General features: G+C 48.9%; 1 protein-coding gene across 2 annotated transcripts in view; it reads right to left on the bottom strand.

Annotated features, from left to right (window-relative positions):
* Window positions 1-17,706, bottom strand: part of Ttc7a (tetratricopeptide repeat domain 7A) — a 117,489-nt gene that overhangs the window by 63,337 nt on the left and 36,446 nt on the right. For both annotated transcript variants that reach the window (XM_020179287.2, XM_074049632.1), the window contains 3 exons: window positions 9,953-10,031; window positions 8,963-9,120; window positions 8,393-8,456 (listed from right to left, as the gene is read on the bottom strand). In XM_020179287.2, the coding sequence (XP_020034876.2) occupies window positions 8,393-8,456; window positions 8,963-9,120; window positions 9,953-10,031 (301 nt within the window). The remainder of the gene's footprint in view (window positions 1-8,392; window positions 8,457-8,962; window positions 9,121-9,952; window positions 10,032-17,706) is intronic.

The following is a 17,706-nucleotide window of genomic DNA, read 5'->3' as shown; positions in this document are numbered from 1 at the left end:
GGGATCAGGCACCAGGTCCTTTAGTATTCATTCATTTGACAGTGTTTCCTCTCATGACACTGGCATTCACACAGTAAGGGCTAGCTGTGAAATTCTCCAAAATCATAGCAAGACTTCTTAAGATCCTACGGAAACTGCCTGGGCCAGGTAGGTGGCTCTGCTGTTTGATGCTCAGGAGAGAAGCTTGGCTGAGGCCCCTCTGTACCTCTTCTCTCCCTCCCATACACATCCTTTTCTTGCCACCCGTGTTTCTAGTCCAGGCCCTATTCAAGGACCCTCTTCTCTGTCCCTCCCTAGAGAAAGTCACCCACACTCAAGAGCTCTGTTCTGAGTCCAGTACTTTAGGGGCTCCCAGAATTGCCAGATGGCTGCTCAGAAGGGGAGAGAAATTGTGCGTCATAAGCCAGCAATTTTATGCAATTCAGAGAGAGCTGTTTATCCACAGGCCTGAAATCCCCAATCAAGGATGGCGAACCCTCTTCTATGGTCTATGGCATGCAGTCCCATCTCTACACCCTGGGGACAGAAGAGACAGAGCAGAGAGGAAGTAGCTGCAGTAGTTGTGAAGGTCTCTGCATAGCAACAGGACAGGAACCAGGCTAGAGACACTGTGGAACCTGAAGCTACCTCCACCCTTGCACCTTACCACCACCACCACCACCACCACCACCACCACCACCATCTCTCTCTCTCTCTCTCTCCTCTCTCTCTCTCTCTCTTCTATCTCTCTCTCTCTCTCTCTGAGGGCTGTGTCTGGCCAATATGACTCCTAGCCCCACAGGGGTGACTCATCCACGGGAGGATATTTCAGGCAGGGAGATAGACTGGTGCCACAGCTGCCTCTCCAGCCACAACCAGTGAGTGCTGCCCACTCCCTGACAGACATGGTTGGGTCAAAGACAGGATGCCAAGGAGAGGGAACCAGAGATGTCAGGAAATGTCCAGAAGAGTTGAGCCCTGATGTGAGTTTGGTAAAACAGGAGCTGGTAAGAGGCTCCAAAGGGTTGAGAGAGTGAGGTGGGGTGGAAAAGTGCCAAATAAAATCTACCACCACCACCACCACCACCACCCCGAGAAACACAGTCATTAACAGGGAGGGAGAAGAAATGCCAAAGAGAGGCTTGGCAGGATTTATTTCCCTGAGCCAAGCAGGAACACAACCTACAACCTGTGCTCCCCAGCAATGTACCTCTCCACTCGCCACCCCTACCTAGTAGCTCCTAGCTCTGGGAACCCAGTGGGGCAGAGGCAGCTCAGGGAGGCAACCTCCCCGAGACAGCAGTGGGAAAAGGTGGGAGGTAGAGAGAGGACAGAAAACAGAGCTCCGTCCTCAGGAGACCCAAGAAGAGGGCTACATGGTGCATGTGCCTGAGTAAATTTGACTTGGAATTTTGGTATAAGGCAGAGGTCAGGATGGAAGGGGTGGAGCCAGGCAGTTTGCAGGAGTTTGGGGGAGTGAAGAGGTTTAGTAGGCACATCCAGGGCCTGGAGATCTACCCTGAAGATTGGCTATGTTCAGAGGATAGTGGCAGTGAGCTGTCTTTCCTGTGGCTGTCCCTCTAACTGGCTTCTTTTCAGTCACATGGAACTTCTTGCTGCTCCCAATCACCCAGATCAATTTAGTCAAGTTCCTATGTCTACCTGGACACTCAACTCAGGTTCTTCTCTTCCTGCAACTGACCCATTTCAAAGGGAAGCCAGGCCCTCCCCTCCTCACCAGCATATACCAGGCCCTGGCTGGCTCACTACTTTTGTGGTACATGTCATGTCCAGACTCCAAGGCCCTAGCACAAGCCTCCCACATGGACCTTCACTAGTTAAACCCAAAGAGGAAAATTCTGAGCCAGTGTGGAATTTCTGGTGTGGAAATTCTCTCCTCTGTCCACCCTGACCTTGGCCTCTAGGAAAACAGGCCTCTGAGTGTGTCTGATGGGAGAGGGTGGATTTTCAAAACTGGGTGTTAATTTGGTCAGAAGAACGGGAGCCGAAGAACAGACTACAGTAGGGAAAATATTCCTGGTGATCTGGCACCCCAACAGGCAGGCAGCAGGGAAGGCATGTTCTTGCAGGGTGGGGTAGTGAGAGTGTTCAGGTCTTGTGCCAAGAGGGCAACATGGATCCCAGAGGACAGCCAGAAGCAGAGGTCTGTCCAGCCCTTACCATAGCTTTATGGCATAGTGACCCTAGGGCACTGGTTACTGGGCAGCCTCTAAGAATGTAACCATGGTAACAGGACAGAGTAGGGGAATTGGGGTAGAAAGAAGGAAGTGGTGGGGATTGATGGGTGAGCCACAATGAGTAGGAATTCATGTGCATCTCAGGATCCAGAGAAAACCTCTGAGGCCAGAATCTCAGACACTACTGGGTGAGCAGTCCCTCTCCAGCAACACTCTTAGCTGTCACACTACCTCCTTTCGGGGCTTACTGCCTTCAAGCCACACAGGCTCCAGAGGCAGCCTGCCCAAAATTAGTCCCAGCTACATCCTTTCCCTTCCACCATGTACATGGCCCTAGATTCCTGCTTTCATTAGGAAATCCTCCAGATCAAATGCAGTAACACATGAATGCACTTGGCACCTTAAAGCAATAACTAGCTACTAAGCTACCTCTCACCATCCTCCTCCATACTGTTCTTGAGATAATGGTAGAATATTCTCCCCTTGGGTTTCTCCCTGACCACCCTTCACTGCTATGGCCTCTACACCCACCTCCAACCCCTCCCTCCCTGCTTGGGGATGCACTGTTCTTGTTTAAGTCATGCTTCAATACCAGGCAAGGCTCCTTTGCCTTTGTGCCTCTGGTGGTTCTCCCAGGGCAGCCTCTCCTAGACTTTCACCTCAAGCTTCTGGCCATTAGAGGAGGGGGAGCCAAGAGATGAGCCATGCCCCCATCATCTCACAGCTCCAAAATGCCAGTGGGACCCACCTCTGTCCTTTGCACAAGTATCCACGAGGCAAATACTGGAATATATTTCCCCAAAGTAGGCACAACTCTGGTTCACACAGTCCCCTAACTGCATGCCATGCACTGCCCTCTCAGGAGCTGAATTCTCATGCCCTCCCCCCAAACATTTAACTCCATGAGGGGGCAACAGTGAAACCATGTACACATACACACCCCAACCCCGTTGCCCCCAGATGAGGACTCTGAGCGTCTGAAGGTGAACAACTTTGCATGGCTCTCAGGAAGCCAAGGATGAACCTCTGCCAGCCGTCAAGGCTCTGCTCATCTCCGCCTAGCCATTTCTTCTCTCTAATCCTGGACTCAGATATGGCTCTGTCTAAGGAAAGAAGAGTACTTTCCAAGAGGTATCCCATCATTCCCGCCACCCTCTATTTTATAGACGAGATTTTAAGACTAAGGGAGGCCAGGCAAGCTGACCACCACACACAGAAAAAAAGGGTTAGGACCCCATTTATAACCCAGACATTCTGAATTCACCCCAGCTCCTTCCCTGTCTCCAGGTACCTCCTGGGGAAGTGTCCAATTTTCCATACCACCGGAGGCCCTGAGTTGGCTCTGCTAAAGAAAGTGGCCTTGCTACTTCTCTGCAAACATGTTCCTTGAGGCAATGGATACAAGCCCCTTTCACAGAAAACCTCTCCATAGAGGAAGCCAGCCTCAGGGTCTGCTGCTGACCCTCAACAGTCACCCCAGAAAGAAGCCTCTAGGCAGCATCTGAGCCTACGGCCTCCCAGTCCCTGGGGGACACTGTCATGTTCTGCTCCTGCTAGTGTCCTGTCACACATAATTACCACTGGTTCCTGAGCTGCCAGTCCATACAGCCAAGAACCAACAGGCTCAGTGACGTATTCCATCTACCCAACATCCCCCCACACCCCCTGCCATGCTCTTGCAACAAAAATCCCAGTCTTCCTGCCAACCAGTAGGAGAGGCACTCCCATCGCTACTGAACCAAGGGCTCAGAGCTGGCAGTGCTATCATTGCCTTTTATCATCACAGCCTCAAAGCAAGGCCTTTGTTAGAGCAAACTGGTGCCAAAAGTTGGAACAATTTGTCTCATCTGCTGAGTCCCAAATAGAACCAAGCCCAGGAAACCCTTTTCTTAAAAAAAGAAAAAGCAAAACAAAACTGAATGTCTCAATCTCCCAACCAGATAAGGACCTACATGTTTTCAAAAAGAACTAAGTCAGAACCAAGTGTTTTTCAGGACAAAAACATGTGCTAAACAACTAAAATGTACCAGGCACCTTTGTGTTCGTTTTATTGTTTAATTAACCCAAACTCCTGTCAGAGAATCTCCATTTTACAGATGAGAAAACTGAGGCTTGGGGAAGTAAGAAACTTGCCTAACTATAAATGGTAAATTCAAGATTCAAATGTCCAGCACTGGGTAGAGCACAAAGCTAGCTTGTTAAATAGCAGGGTTCCGGTCCCTGGAGATATCCCCACCCACCCCACCCCACACTCACTCCACACCAGGCCTCTATATATTTTCATTTCCAAGAAAGAGCTCATACCAGCAGCGACTTCCTGCCCAGTTAAATAAAAACAGGCTCAAGGCTGTTTGCTTTAGCACAGACTTTGGTACCCTGGATCAGTATTTTAGAAATGACAGATTCCTACATTTCCAGGTCCCCCATCTGTCTAAGAAAATCAGGCTAGTTTGATATATAGTTCTTTCAAAAATTATGATTTGTGTTTGGGGTAATTCCTTCTGATTTGGAGACCAGGATTTCCTATGTGTCCCCAGGCACTCACAGCACTGGGTGGGTAAACACTAGGGACAAAGACTTTGAACTGTTCGTTATTGTAAAGTGCTGAGAATGGTCCAGCATGCTTAAACAATATCAGATGGCATGGGGGTACATGCCTGTAATCCCAGCACTTGGAGGCTGAGGTAGAAGGATCATGAGTTGGGAGGCCAGGCTGGACTACAGAGCAAGACCCTGTATCAAAAAACCAGACAAATCAAAACAAACAAACAAAAACCCCTAACACCCGAAAGCCAAGATTATAAAGATGAATGGATGGTGTGTGAACAGACGGATGGGTACGGTGGATAGATGGACAGATACACGTGTGGATGAGTGGGTAGATGGGTTGGTGCATGGATATGTGTTGGGTGAATGGATTTTAAATGCTCTTTTGGCCCCAAGACACAAAATTGACTTCAGAATAAAAATCTTCAATGAGTTGCATTCCTGGGGAAGCATTTGTAATTTCTATTTACCACTTAGAAGACAAAGGCTCCGTCATTCATTTTGATCCAGGTCAGTATATAACAAATTCATATCCAAGGCACCAGACCCTATGCAGCTACTTTTCTGAGTTTTAAACCAGGTAGCCTGTAAACACCCGCTAGAGCTGCCACTGTAGACATCCTGGAGGTGGGGGGTGAGGATGATGGCTGGCTCTTAGAGAATAGCTTTTCCTGCAGCATAAGAAATTCTGCAGCTACCAGGAGAACCAAAGTTGCAGCCAAGACTGCCAGCTGCTATTCTAAAGATCTCACTCCAAACTCATCATCTGCAACCAAACCTAGCCAGCATCGAAGAGAGATGAGGAAAATCCCATAGCACATGAAGGCCAGGCTAAGGGTGTGGGATCAGAGCAGGAGTCTAGGGTGCTGGCCTAGTGGAGTCCACAGCCCAATTTTCTGGCTGATCAAGAATGTGATTGGAGGGAGAGAGGATATAAAAGAGGCAGTGGGGAAGACAGTCTGGTCTCTCTGAGGGACTACTCTGAGGCACAGAGGCCAGGTTTAGAACAGGGGTAGAAAGGCCTCTGCAGACATACTAAAGCCAGGTCATTAGCCGATGCTCCTCCTTCAAGTTTCCAAATGTCTGACAGGCTGGGTGTGGGCAAGAAGAAACAAACCAACCAGCCCCATGGAGGTGCCCCCTCCCAGCAACAGTGTCTGAATAGTCCTCCACATTGTGTGCTACAGGGAATTTCCCAGGACAATGCCTGGCTAGTCACTACCCCCGCCCCTGCCCGTGGGTCTTCTGGGGCAGACCAGCCAGCCACACCCCCTATTGCAAAACAGAAAGTTATTTAGAGGGAAGGTACATATTCAGGAACAATCACCTGGCTCCAAGTGTGGACCATGTTCTAGTTACAGGCCATTCTCTGTAGATTTAGGGCAGCTCAAGGTATTGGGGAGAAATAGCCTTAAGGCAAGTCATCTGAACTCTGATCCCCAGGACCCAGATCAAGCAGAGGCCACAGAAAATGACTTTGGGGGAACAGAGCCCAACCTTGATCTCTGCTGAGGAGACAGACAATAAACATCCCTGTTTACAAACGCTCCCTAAGACTTGGTACATTTGATTCTCAAAATGATCTCTTTGGCCCTTTTATGGATGAGAAAACCAAGGACCAGAAGAGGTAGAAAGGGACAGAACTATTATTCAAATCCAGGAGCTCAGGCTCATGTCCTGTGCTTTTAGAAGCCATTTGGGGAGATGGATATGGTTCGAATCATAATCACAAGGCTTGATATGTACATGTGCTGGCCTTTACTTTCCTCATCTGTAAGAGGGGAACATACTAGTATTAAGGTGAACTATATGAAACTGTTGTCTGCATAAGTCATAAATTATAAAACATTGCCAATCTCACACAGCTCAACAAAATGCTTACCAATGAGGTAGTCAACTTGGTCTCTGGTAGAGAAGGGACCTAAGAAATAGTCCTGCTTCAATCTATTACCTGTTCCACCTGTGAATCATGCTATAAACCTCAGCACAAGGTGACATGTTCTTGTATCTCCAGAGATAGGTGACTGACTCCAGGGCAGTCTCACCTGAGGGTATAGGTGGTACAGTCAAGTAGTAGTATTGGTCTGTATCAGAGGTCTCTGATTAGAACCTAAGGCTCAGTCTGTGGTCAGAGAGACTGCCATTCTCCTGCTCGCCCATGAACATCAGGTCTGGCACTTGGCACCTCCATCCCTACATCTGGCGAACTAAGTGTCCCTGACTGAGTCACATTTACCCTCCCCACAACCATACATTCATACCTTTCAGGACAGTGCCCAGACAGCTGGCAGTTCAACTCCAAAGACCATACCTCTATGCAGGAAATCTCAGATTCAAAAGGGACTGGCCTAGCTGAGGAAGGACAGTCTATATGCCCAATGGTCCAGTGTCCCTCCTCCTGTCTACCTGCCAGGAGGCCTGTGGAGGCAGAGATAACCCATCCACTAAAGTTCCCAGCACTGTCCATCTCAGATGTTCAAAGGATGCTCAGTTCTGATGGTTCATGGACTCTGCTCAAAGGTCTTGATTTCCTAGAAGGCAGCTCTGGTAACCACTACACACACCACCAAGGCCTCTGGGTGTTGGGTCTCTTAATTTCTGCACTGCTCTCAGAAGCACCATCTTAGAAAACCTGTTTTTTTTTTTTTTTAATCTGGTGGTCCCACCTCACCTGATGGGCTCCACCATTGGAAGAACTGTGGAGCATGTCATCTTGTACTAAGGGTTATGAGGTGATTCATGGGTGCATGGTAAAAGATAAAATCAGGACTGCTTCTTAGTTGACCCCAGCTGTGGGGGACACACCTCCATACTTAAGTTTCTGCCCTTCTTGCAACCTCCCTAATCTGTCTAGTCCATCCTTTATCACCACCTCCTGGACCACTCAATCTCTGCAGAGCCTCCAAAGCATTCTGGCACTAGGAAAATAGTGCCTCATGCTGTGATCACTATGTACGTGCATGCGGCACTCATATTTGCATTCCCCCATCTCCCTACTCAGGGCACAAGAAATAGGTCCTGTCAAAAAGTCTAACAGAACTTCTCCTGTGCCTTTTCCAGCACCCACTGTCCCCACCTCTGCCTTATTTTTCCATAGCGTACACACAGATACCCTGGATACCAGAATTGCTTATTAGTTTATTGCCATCTCCCTCTCTAGAATGTGGGCTTCATGAGGGCAGGGACTTCCCATTTTGCTTGCTATAGCATTCTGCAATCTAGAACAGGGCCAGGTACAAGACCCATAATCAATCAGTAGTTGTTCTGGGAATGTGTGATTTTCTATCCACACTTAACCCCTGTGAATTACCATCATCTTCTGAGAAGGAAACTGAGGCTCAAAGAGAATGATTTGTTCCTGGCACTCCGCTAAGACACAGCTGAAACCTGAATGCAGGCCTCCTGCCTCCAAAGCTTGGGCTCTTTCTGCTCCCTACCTGTGCTCTCTTATGCCTGTCACAGCATCCAGCACAGAGTTGCTTTACACATACTCGTAACTTATGATAATCATCTTTTGAAATCCCAGAAGAGGGGCTGTGCACTCAGTCCCTACTCGCCTGGGGCCAGAGCCTAGGCCTCCCTGGGAGGCAGAAGTTGGCCAGGAGATGGATGGCCTGGCCCAAGCCCATAGCATCCCAAATGCAAGGTCAGAGGTTCCTGGGGCTTACCATTGACTCACTGATGAGCAGCAGCAGGAGGGCCTCTTCTATGTTATCCTTTGGGCAGTAGAGGCTAGAAAACACAAACAGCAGCCCTGGCTTTAACCCAGCCTGCACCAATGGCACCTCTGGCCCCCTGTGCGCCCTTCTGCCCCAAGCCAGCACCAGCCTGGTAAAGTGACCCTCTCCTGCATAATTCACAGGCACTGATACCACATGCAGCTCTTAAATGGGCCCCTGAGTTTTGGAGTTGAAAGGGTTGCAGGTGTTCCTGGGGAGGAAACGACCTGTCTAGCTCCCATCCAGCCCCCAGCACTGCCTGAAGTGTAGAGAAAGGCCTGAAGTGTGGGAGAATGAAAAAGAAGCTCTGCAGGCAGCTGCAGCCCCCACATTCAACTATGGGTAAGACCATCCAGAAGCCAGGTAACCTCTAAGTAACACATGTAGCCTCTGGGTGCCTTGCAGTATTCTCCATCAATCCAACTGACCTGCCTTTCCTAGGTTCTAAAGCATGTGCCTGGCACTGTGCAGGGTGGAGCAAGGAGCTGCCAGCAGGGCAGCAGGACAGGTGGAACTCACTTGTCCCCTTCATAGAGGTGAGGTTTCCGCAGGGTCTGTGTGATGAAGGAATTCTCCTCCTTGCTCATGAACTCAGGCAGAGGGTGGGACAGGGGGCTCCAGTAGCACTCCTCACTCAGCGAGTGCAGCAGCACCCCCGCCAGGTGCTTGGCCGCCATCTGGCAGAGAGTGAGGAACTTAGATAGGACACACGTCAGGCTCTCCCCTAGCTCACATAGGTGGCTCTCCACACACCAGCAGGGCAACATGCCAGCTTCACAGTGCACTGCCTCTCCTGGAGGCCCCCACAATTCCACTTTCAAAGGGCCCCCTCACTTCTCTCCATCCCTCCGTCACTGAAGCTCCCCATCCCTCCTGTTGGCCTTCAATACAGATTCCATCTTTTCTCTTCTCTCCTCTCCTGGACAGGAGGTGCATTTCCTTTTCCTCATGACCCCAGAGAGCCCAGTACAACTGAGAACCCACAGGCCCTTCCAGAGGTGGAAAGGCCAAGAGCTCACAGGCACAGGCAACTCTCTCCACCACATGCCTGCTTATAGATTCTGATAGCTGACCAAAAACTCTAGTGTGAAAAGCAGCTGTGTGGTCTGGACTTTGGAGGAACTAAGGCCTAAGAAGGCAGGCCTGAGTTGAGGCAAGAAAGCAGTCAATGGCATTGTTAGGATCATAAACAAATCCCTGAGAATGAGCAGTCACACTTTGCTACGACAGTGGTGCTCATGGAAGGGAAGGTGGTAGATTTCAACTCTGATCTGATGCTAGGGGCTATCTGCAGTGCTGTGGTGAGAACAATGCCAACAGGAGCTTCCCAGGCTCCTGGGGAAAGAATGCTGGGATTAATTAACACTGTCTAACAAGAGTTAGGGGAGGGTAAGTGCAGAGATGTGACACACTATCATCTCTGTTTTGGGGGCTGCCTGTTAGGACTTCTGCTGTCTACCACCAAAACTGATGCCCAAATAAACCAGTCGGAGTCAGCAGGCACATTACCACTTTGAAATTCTGCGTTGCTTTGGTCTCCACAGTCCGCAGAACTTCTCGGAGCTCCCTCATGCCTTTCACAATGTTCCTGGAGCAGGGGACAGAAGAAGCAGGGTCATTACCAGTATAGCTCCACTGACACCCACAGCAAGACTGCTGGCTGACACGAAGAGCAGCCTGTCTGTGTGAGTTTTCTTGGAACAGCTTCAATCATTGGAATGAAAAGCCAGAGTTGTAACTCCAGGACCTTGGAGGTCCCTTCTCTTCCAAATCCTCCAGCCACTCAAGCTTCCAGTTTACCACCAAAAGGGTACTGAGGCTGAGAATTGCAAACAGGAAGTCACCTAGACCCAGTGTACTGGGTGGTGTCAGACCTTTTGACACAATTCTCCATCTTCACCTGCTGTACCCAGACCATGCAGGAATCCATCCCTACCTCTTGGTCTCTATCACTAAGCCCCAGGTCAGCACCTGTTTCATCTTGGGCCCAATGAACATACCAGGCAATCCCACTCCCTCTGATCAGCCCTTTGTGCCTTGACATAATTTCCAGGGTTGCTACAGTATGACCAATAGTGTGAAAAACACATCTCACATTGTAACCCAGTGTATACTTATGATTTCCTTACAAAAAACCAGAGGTTTCTTGACATAATACCTATTTCCACTATGTGTACTCACCTCTGGCACTTTCCATTTTACTTTTCCTCCTCCTCTGCTTTTTTAAAATGCTGGCTGCTGCACACTAAGTCCATCTTGCAGCCCACTGATGGATTGTATTCTGCAGTTTGAAAAACAGCTCCCACTGCCTCTGGAGGTATCTAGCTCACAGGCAGAGACCAACTGGATCCTCCCCAGGTCATCCTCTTTGAAGGCCCCTTGGAGCTAAGAATCCATAAAGGCCCGCAGCACAGCCTACTGGGGCAAGTCCTTTCTGGAAGACCCTAGTTCCTGATGTCAAATCTTGGGGATGGACTTCTCCACTGCCTTCCACAGCCTTTCCCCCATCATCCAAAAAACAGTTCAAAGTTGGGCGCTGGCAACTCACACCTGTACTCCTAGTTACTCAGGAGGCAGAGATCAGGAGGATCATGGTTCAAAGCTAGCCAAGGCAAATAGCTCATGAGACCCTATCTCAAAAAAATCCATCACAAAGAAGGGCTGGTGGAGTGGCTCAAGGTGAGTTCAAACCCCAGTACTGCAAAAAACAAACAAAACCAGTTCCAGCATCACTACTTCCTCCATGAAGCCCTCACAGACCTCTTCTCATGCTGGCCCTTTTCCATGGACAGTGCTGACTTGGGCACTCTGTGGTCTCCAGAGCAGGGCTCATGTCTCACATGTTCCTGAAGCTCAGCCCATCCCAGCTCCTGCTCAGGCTTTATGTGAGGATGACCCTGATCACCCACTCAAGGGGTTCCCTGGATCACACAAAATGGAGAAAAGGAAAAACCACAGAGGATGACCAGCCAAAGATAGCAGCCAGGAGCCCCTCTTCACCTCTCTCAGGTTCCTGGGAGCCTTATAAGGACAAGTTTGCAGACCACCCTTTACCTTCAGGGAAGCTCTGACTTCAGACAAGAAAGCTGAAAATGTATAAACTGTCAACATTCTGTTTTTAAGGCTGAGAATGAAGACCCCTGGGGTAGAACCAAAGTCACAGCCTTCCCTAGCCTACCTAGTACTGTGAAGAACCAGGAGTGGTACACAGGACAAGGAACCTCAGCCTCTTTTAGAACAGTTCAAGTCCAAGTGCTGCTACTACTGGCATGTGGTTCAGCAAAGCAGGCTCACCTCCACGGGCCACAGTCTCATCTGCAAAATGAGGACTTCCTCTTAGCTCATACCATGTTCACCATTCTTACCACTAGACAGACATCGCTAGTATTATTGTTTATGTAATACTTCCATTTATACCTTCTTTTTACTTCAGTAGATATCTCACCTTAATAAAAAAGTACCTGAAATTGTGGATGATGTGATGGTTATCAGTTTTTGCCAAGAGATATTAAATGCAGAAGTATTTGTAAAAAGTTAGTGTGTTTATCACTTAAAACTACCTTTGTGTCAGTAGGGAAGCAATGGCGTAGGCCAGAGTTTCTCAAAGTGTGATCTCTGGACCAGCAGTATCTACATCCCAGAAATTTGTTGGAAATGCAAAATTCTGAGCACACACATGCACACTCTCTCTCTCTCCCAATCTTCTCAACTGGAAACTCAGGTGGGGTCCAGCAATTTTGTCAAGTCTCCAGGGATTTCCAATGGACACTCAAGCTTGAGAACTACTGGCTTAGAGGATCCCCAGACTAGTTCTCCTCATCTACAAAGCCAGATTTCAGAAAGGGACAATCTGACACAGAAATCTCAGCTTGAATGTGAGACGGCCTCTCTAAGTCCTACGATTCCTCTTTTCCTCATAGAACTGCCAGGAAGGTGACAGATGCAAAACTCAACACACCCAGGTAGGTGGTACAGGCTTATTAAATTTTTTTTTTTCTCCTTCTAACTTGGATCTTAAAGATCATATTACTAATGCTTTAACTTACATTATTTTGCATGGAAACTCAGGAACTAACGACTGGGAAAGAGGACAGAAGTACCCGAGGAGTTCCTCCAGCTTTGGGTCCCTGGCTCTACAAGGGAGATAGAACAAAATTTCCAGGGCTGGTAGAGTAGCTCAGGTAGTAGAGTACCTGCCTAGTAAGTATGAGGCCCTGAGTTCAAGCCCCAGTACCACCAAAAAAAAAAAAAAAAAAAAAGAATTTTCTGATAGATGGACATGGGGTCCCCACAAACCTAAGAAGGAAAAGTCTCCTGTAGAGATCCTTGAGACCATTGAAGCCTCTCCTCAAAAAAGGACCCGGAGCTGAACAGTAAGCCACGGCCAGGCCCAGTCAACTCAGGGTTTAACCAGGTACCAGCTATGACTAGGACAAAGAATAAAGACATAGATGCATGAGCTCTGAGAAAAAGAAAGGAAATGGCTGGCCCAGGGAACTCAAGAGAGTTCAGCCTGGCAGAGCAAAACAGCCTCAGGCTCATGCAGGCTGGCCCCTGGAGTTGCCCAGGACCCTGTGGCCCAGAGGAGGCCAGCAACTCCAGGGACCTTGGGTGATTTTCCACTCTGCGGTCTACCTTCCAGCCTCCTCCCTGGCAGTCTGGCCCAGGCTGCTATGAAGAGGCAGGAGCCAAGAGTAACTGTGGACTCTTCTTCCCACTCCACTACAAGGACTATCTTCTCTTTGCTGCTTCCATATGACCTCAGCCTTTAGTCTTCATGTCAGCATGACTCCTGAACCATTTCCTGGGGGCTGGAGAGGAGTGCTGACTCCCACGGCCCAGCCACCCCCAGTATGCATACAAGTAAGGAACTGGGCTGCATTCTGTGTCCCAAAGGTTGTGTCTTTTTACTATTTTCAAATCTATAAGGGATTTTGGCATCTAAATAAGCTCCCAGAAATTCTTCAGCAAAGCAAATCATCACCCTCAGGCAAGTTTTGAGTAAATCCCAATTTTTTATTGAAGGAAAACCCACACGGTGGTTCTAATAGCCAGGGATGATTTGAGGTCCCAGCCTCTGCCGCCCTGTTCTACCATGTTGGGGATACTCCTCTGCCTTGGCTCATCCCTCTGAGAAATGAGAGACTAGATGGGGCGTCTCAAGCATCCCACATGGCTGCAGCCTGAGCAACCTAGTTCAGATCTAAAGCTGCCTGTGACAGGTGGAGCTGGGGCTTTTCCGAGGCAATTCTGGATGCCCTGTGAGAAGCCAACTTGAAAGATCTCTTTGTTCCAGTCTCTCCTTCTGACCTTTCTGAGCCAAGCTGCCCACTTTTAACAATATCCAAACAGGGCCTCAAACAAACCCTGGCCCAGAAACAAGCTGTGTGGGGAGAAGCCAGGAAGCCGTTTATTCCAACTAAAGTAAAGCCCAATTGGCCAGGAAAAGAGAGAGAGGTGTGGTGATACGTCAAGGACAATGGGTCAGCTTAGGGAGGCATCCAGGTGGGATATGCGAGGGTGGACAAGCCCTGAGTCCCCTCCCTGTGTAGGGGTGCACATTTTTCAAAGCCCTTCCTTCACTCACTGTGTTTGGTCTTCACAGTCTCTGATGAGGAGGGTGAGGCCAGCAGGCTCCATCATCCCAGTAGGTAGAAGCACAATGCACGGTGCACATAAGGTACTCAAGAAATCATCACTGAATAAATGAATCTTCCTTTTCCAATGGGGGAAGTAAAGCCTGGAGAGTGCCTGCCTTTCAAGCCATCATTTGCCCAAAGGCAGCAGTGGACTTACAGAGGGCACCAAGGGCTCGTGTTTTACTCCCTTTTAACCCTGAGACACCCTGAGGAAAACAACACCTGTCTTCCTACCTACACACTTACACTTTCCTCTCCTGGCCATTTGAACTCCAAAACTGTGACTCAATTTACCAACTGCATACCAACTGTCTAGTCATCAGCCCTATTCGTAACAGTCAGTCAATAAATACCAGTAAATTAAAAAGACTGACCGAATGACTACCTTACCTATGGCCTTACACATAAGGAGTTCAGAGTCTGTTAAACTAGCCACACTCCTGATTTCAACAGGGACTAGCCAAGTTTTTGCACATAAGTGTTTGATGAATTTTTTTTAATAGGGGTGGTTTGATTTGAATATTAGAGAATGAGAAACTGCATGAAGTTGATTGCTGAATGGAACCTGATCAGACACTGGTGCACATGACCCTAACCAGAAGTCCCCATTTCAGAGCTGGCACTGTGCATGAGAGACTTCCAGTCAAGGACCCAGATGGGCACAGTCAGTTGGCAGATACCACTAGCTGGAGGGCTGAATCAGCAGACAAGTTTAGGTGAAGTTCAATGCTATCAAGCTGGCCACTTCTGCCACAGACCCAAATCATCTGCTTCAAAAACTAAAACTCTCCTCTTCAGCCCTAGCCCCAGAGGATGGTGGAGCACCAGGGTCAGAGAATGTCCATGACTAAGATGTCCAGGCAATGCACTCTTTCCTTTTCAGTGAGATGGGGGAAATGAATGAGGCACAAGGTAGAGCCAGGTGCAAACAATAATAAGTGCTGTGCCTTAAGAGGAGGGCTGGAATGGTACTTGAAGGTCTTCTCCCCATGCCCCCAAACTCAATGCAAAGTTTGAGGCCCTCAGTCCCACTGCTGGATGATTCTGATCCTTGACTGCCCTCCCCTCTTCAGAGCCATTTGTGTCTTGTGCTCTACAAGCTATGTAGATACCCATGGCTGCTGAAAACAATACAAAAATCACTGCTAATTTAACACATGGGATCATACTGAACAGCAGGCTGTGCTTTTTCCCATCCAAATACTAACCAGGCCTCACCCTGGTTAATGTCTGAGACCAGACGCTAACCATTCAGGGTGGCATTATGGCCATAGACCAGGCTGGGCTTTCAAAGGTGACTTGTGCTTTCAGACACACACACACGCACACACGGAGAGCACCGGCACAGGACTGAACAACTTGCCCAGCCCTGGGGAACTCCCTTAGAAAATACACTCCCTTCTCTGTTGTTTGGCTTGAGTACAGTGAGCACACATTGTTTTTGTTATTAAAACAATTCTTTTTAAAGAACAAGCATAAAACATACAGCTCATCTGGTCCAATGCACAAGGCCCAAGCTCACCCCAACCCTGAAGAGAGAATGGGTTCTGCCAGCTCTCACAAGAAGGGGAAAACCAATCCCAATGGAAATGGCTCTTGCCCATGATGCGTGAAGGAGCAGTCGTTCATGCTCCTGTTCTCAGCAAATGCCCAAGCACTCTGTTCTGGTGAGGTCTGAGCAGTTGACAATGACAACTAGCTTCCCTACTCCCACCCCAGCCCCCTGTTACCTCACCCCTGGAGCTGCTTCATGCAGAACAAAGATACTTTCTGAACATCCCATACAGCCAGGACTCTGGGCCCAACTGCCAGTCCCACCACTTAACTGAGTCAGAAAGGGGCCCCCTCCTGGTGGCCCAGCAGCCACAAAACTGCCTGGGGCAAAGCTCCAACTAGAATCCATGGCTGCCCTCTAGTGGCAGTGAGAGGAAGTGAAGGCCACCAGGCTTCCCAGTCCCCTCCCTTTGCAAGAAGGCCTCTCAATTCCTGACAGCCCTTTCAGGCCAATGCTTTCCAATCTAGCTCAATTAGGAAAACTACCATCAACACAGAGAAAGGAGCAAGAGTCTCTGTAGGAATTAGCTGCTTGATCAACAGCCATGGGAAAAGTTAATGTCCCTCAGACAAACTAAATGAGGGTGATGGCCTCAGGCTTAGCCAGCATGAGAGACCGAGGCTGCCCTGAAGCTCAGAAAAAGAGGGAAATTGTATTGGGGTCCAGCCAATGCCACCCACTGTGCACAATGGACAACACCATACTTTTCAAATTATGCAAAAGTGAGAGGGACAAGGCTGATCAGGCACTACTTGTGGCCTTTTCTTCCCACCCTATTCTCAGCAGGGGCTCCTCCAGGCACAACCCCCATCCCCACTAGTGGATCCTGGGCCCACTCCAAGTCCATGGAGAAATAAGCTGAGGCTCCATCTCCCTTTCCTTTGGTCCTAAAGAACCTCCTGACACTGAGCAGCATGGTAGCCTGGCTCCACCTGACCTGGCCCTATCTCTTTAGCTGCCTTCAGGCTCTGTCCTATTCCAAACAGCACCTCACCTCCCTGCCTTGTCTCCTGCACTGAGCCCCAACTAACTGTCTTCCTTTACCCCCCACGCCACACCCCCAGGATATATCCTATTCACAAATTCAACCCCATAGTGAGGTGGGGGCTGGGTGAACAGTGGGCATTGGGGAGGCTGTCTGGGAAATAAACTGGCAGGCTGTTCTCTGGCTTCCTCCTCTAGGCTGGGAAGCTCTGCAAACCAGGGGTGGGGCTTTCTGTCACCTTCCCAAACACCCCCAACAGCCAGAAGGGCAGGGGTGCACTGGACTTTCCAGAACTGCTGTGGAGGTGTCAAGACTCTATCTAGGTCTCACTCTACCCTTGAAGTTCTGCTTCTAGCACCTTAAGCTTAGACAGTCAGTCTCAGCTGGGAACTGTTCTCCTCTCCACCACATTCATTAGTGTCTGGAACATTTTTGGTGGCCATACTTGGATGTGGGGTGCTAGTGGCACCTGGTGGATGAAGGCCAGAGATGTTGATAAAAGCTACAATGGTTTGATCAGGCTCAAAATACCAATAGTGTTGAGGTTGAGAGGCCCTGGGCTAAGGAGAGTTCATGTTATTTTTTAACTTCCTAATGACAACAAATGAGGGCTGGCAGAGTGGCCTGAGTGGTAGAGCACCTGCTTAGCAAGTGTGAGGCCCTGAGTTCAAATCCCAGTGTTGCTAAAAAAAAAAAAGCATATTCTAATAACAACAAATGTTGGAATGTTGATTCCCCTAGAAAGGTAAGCACCTGGCTCTCTGGTTTTGCCAACTACTAGCCGGTGACCTTGGGCAAGTTATTTCCCCCCACTTTTCCTCAGTAAAATAAGAGTGTATCAGTTCCTGCTTCACAGGATTACACAGTCATTACTTTCTGCCTGGCATTCAGTGGTTATTATGAGGTTCAAAGAAATTATTTACAGCCCAGCCAGGTCCAGAGCACTGCAACCCCTGCTTAAAGTATCTCTGTCATATTTCAGAGCTACCTCTGGGCTGGATAGGGCCACAGAAAACAGACTGAGGGACTGAGTAACTGCCACGTTTCCTAAGGACTGCTGCTCACATCCAATGACTTTAAATGT

The sequence above is a fragment of the Castor canadensis genome, chromosome 12, assembly GCF_047511655.1.
Source record: "Castor canadensis chromosome 12, mCasCan1.hap1v2, whole genome shotgun sequence".
In the NCBI taxonomy this organism is placed as follows: Eukaryota; Metazoa; Chordata; class Mammalia; order Rodentia; family Castoridae; genus Castor; species Castor canadensis.
Note: the sequence above shows the minus strand (reverse complement) of the source record. Positions and strands in the feature narration are given on the sequence as shown.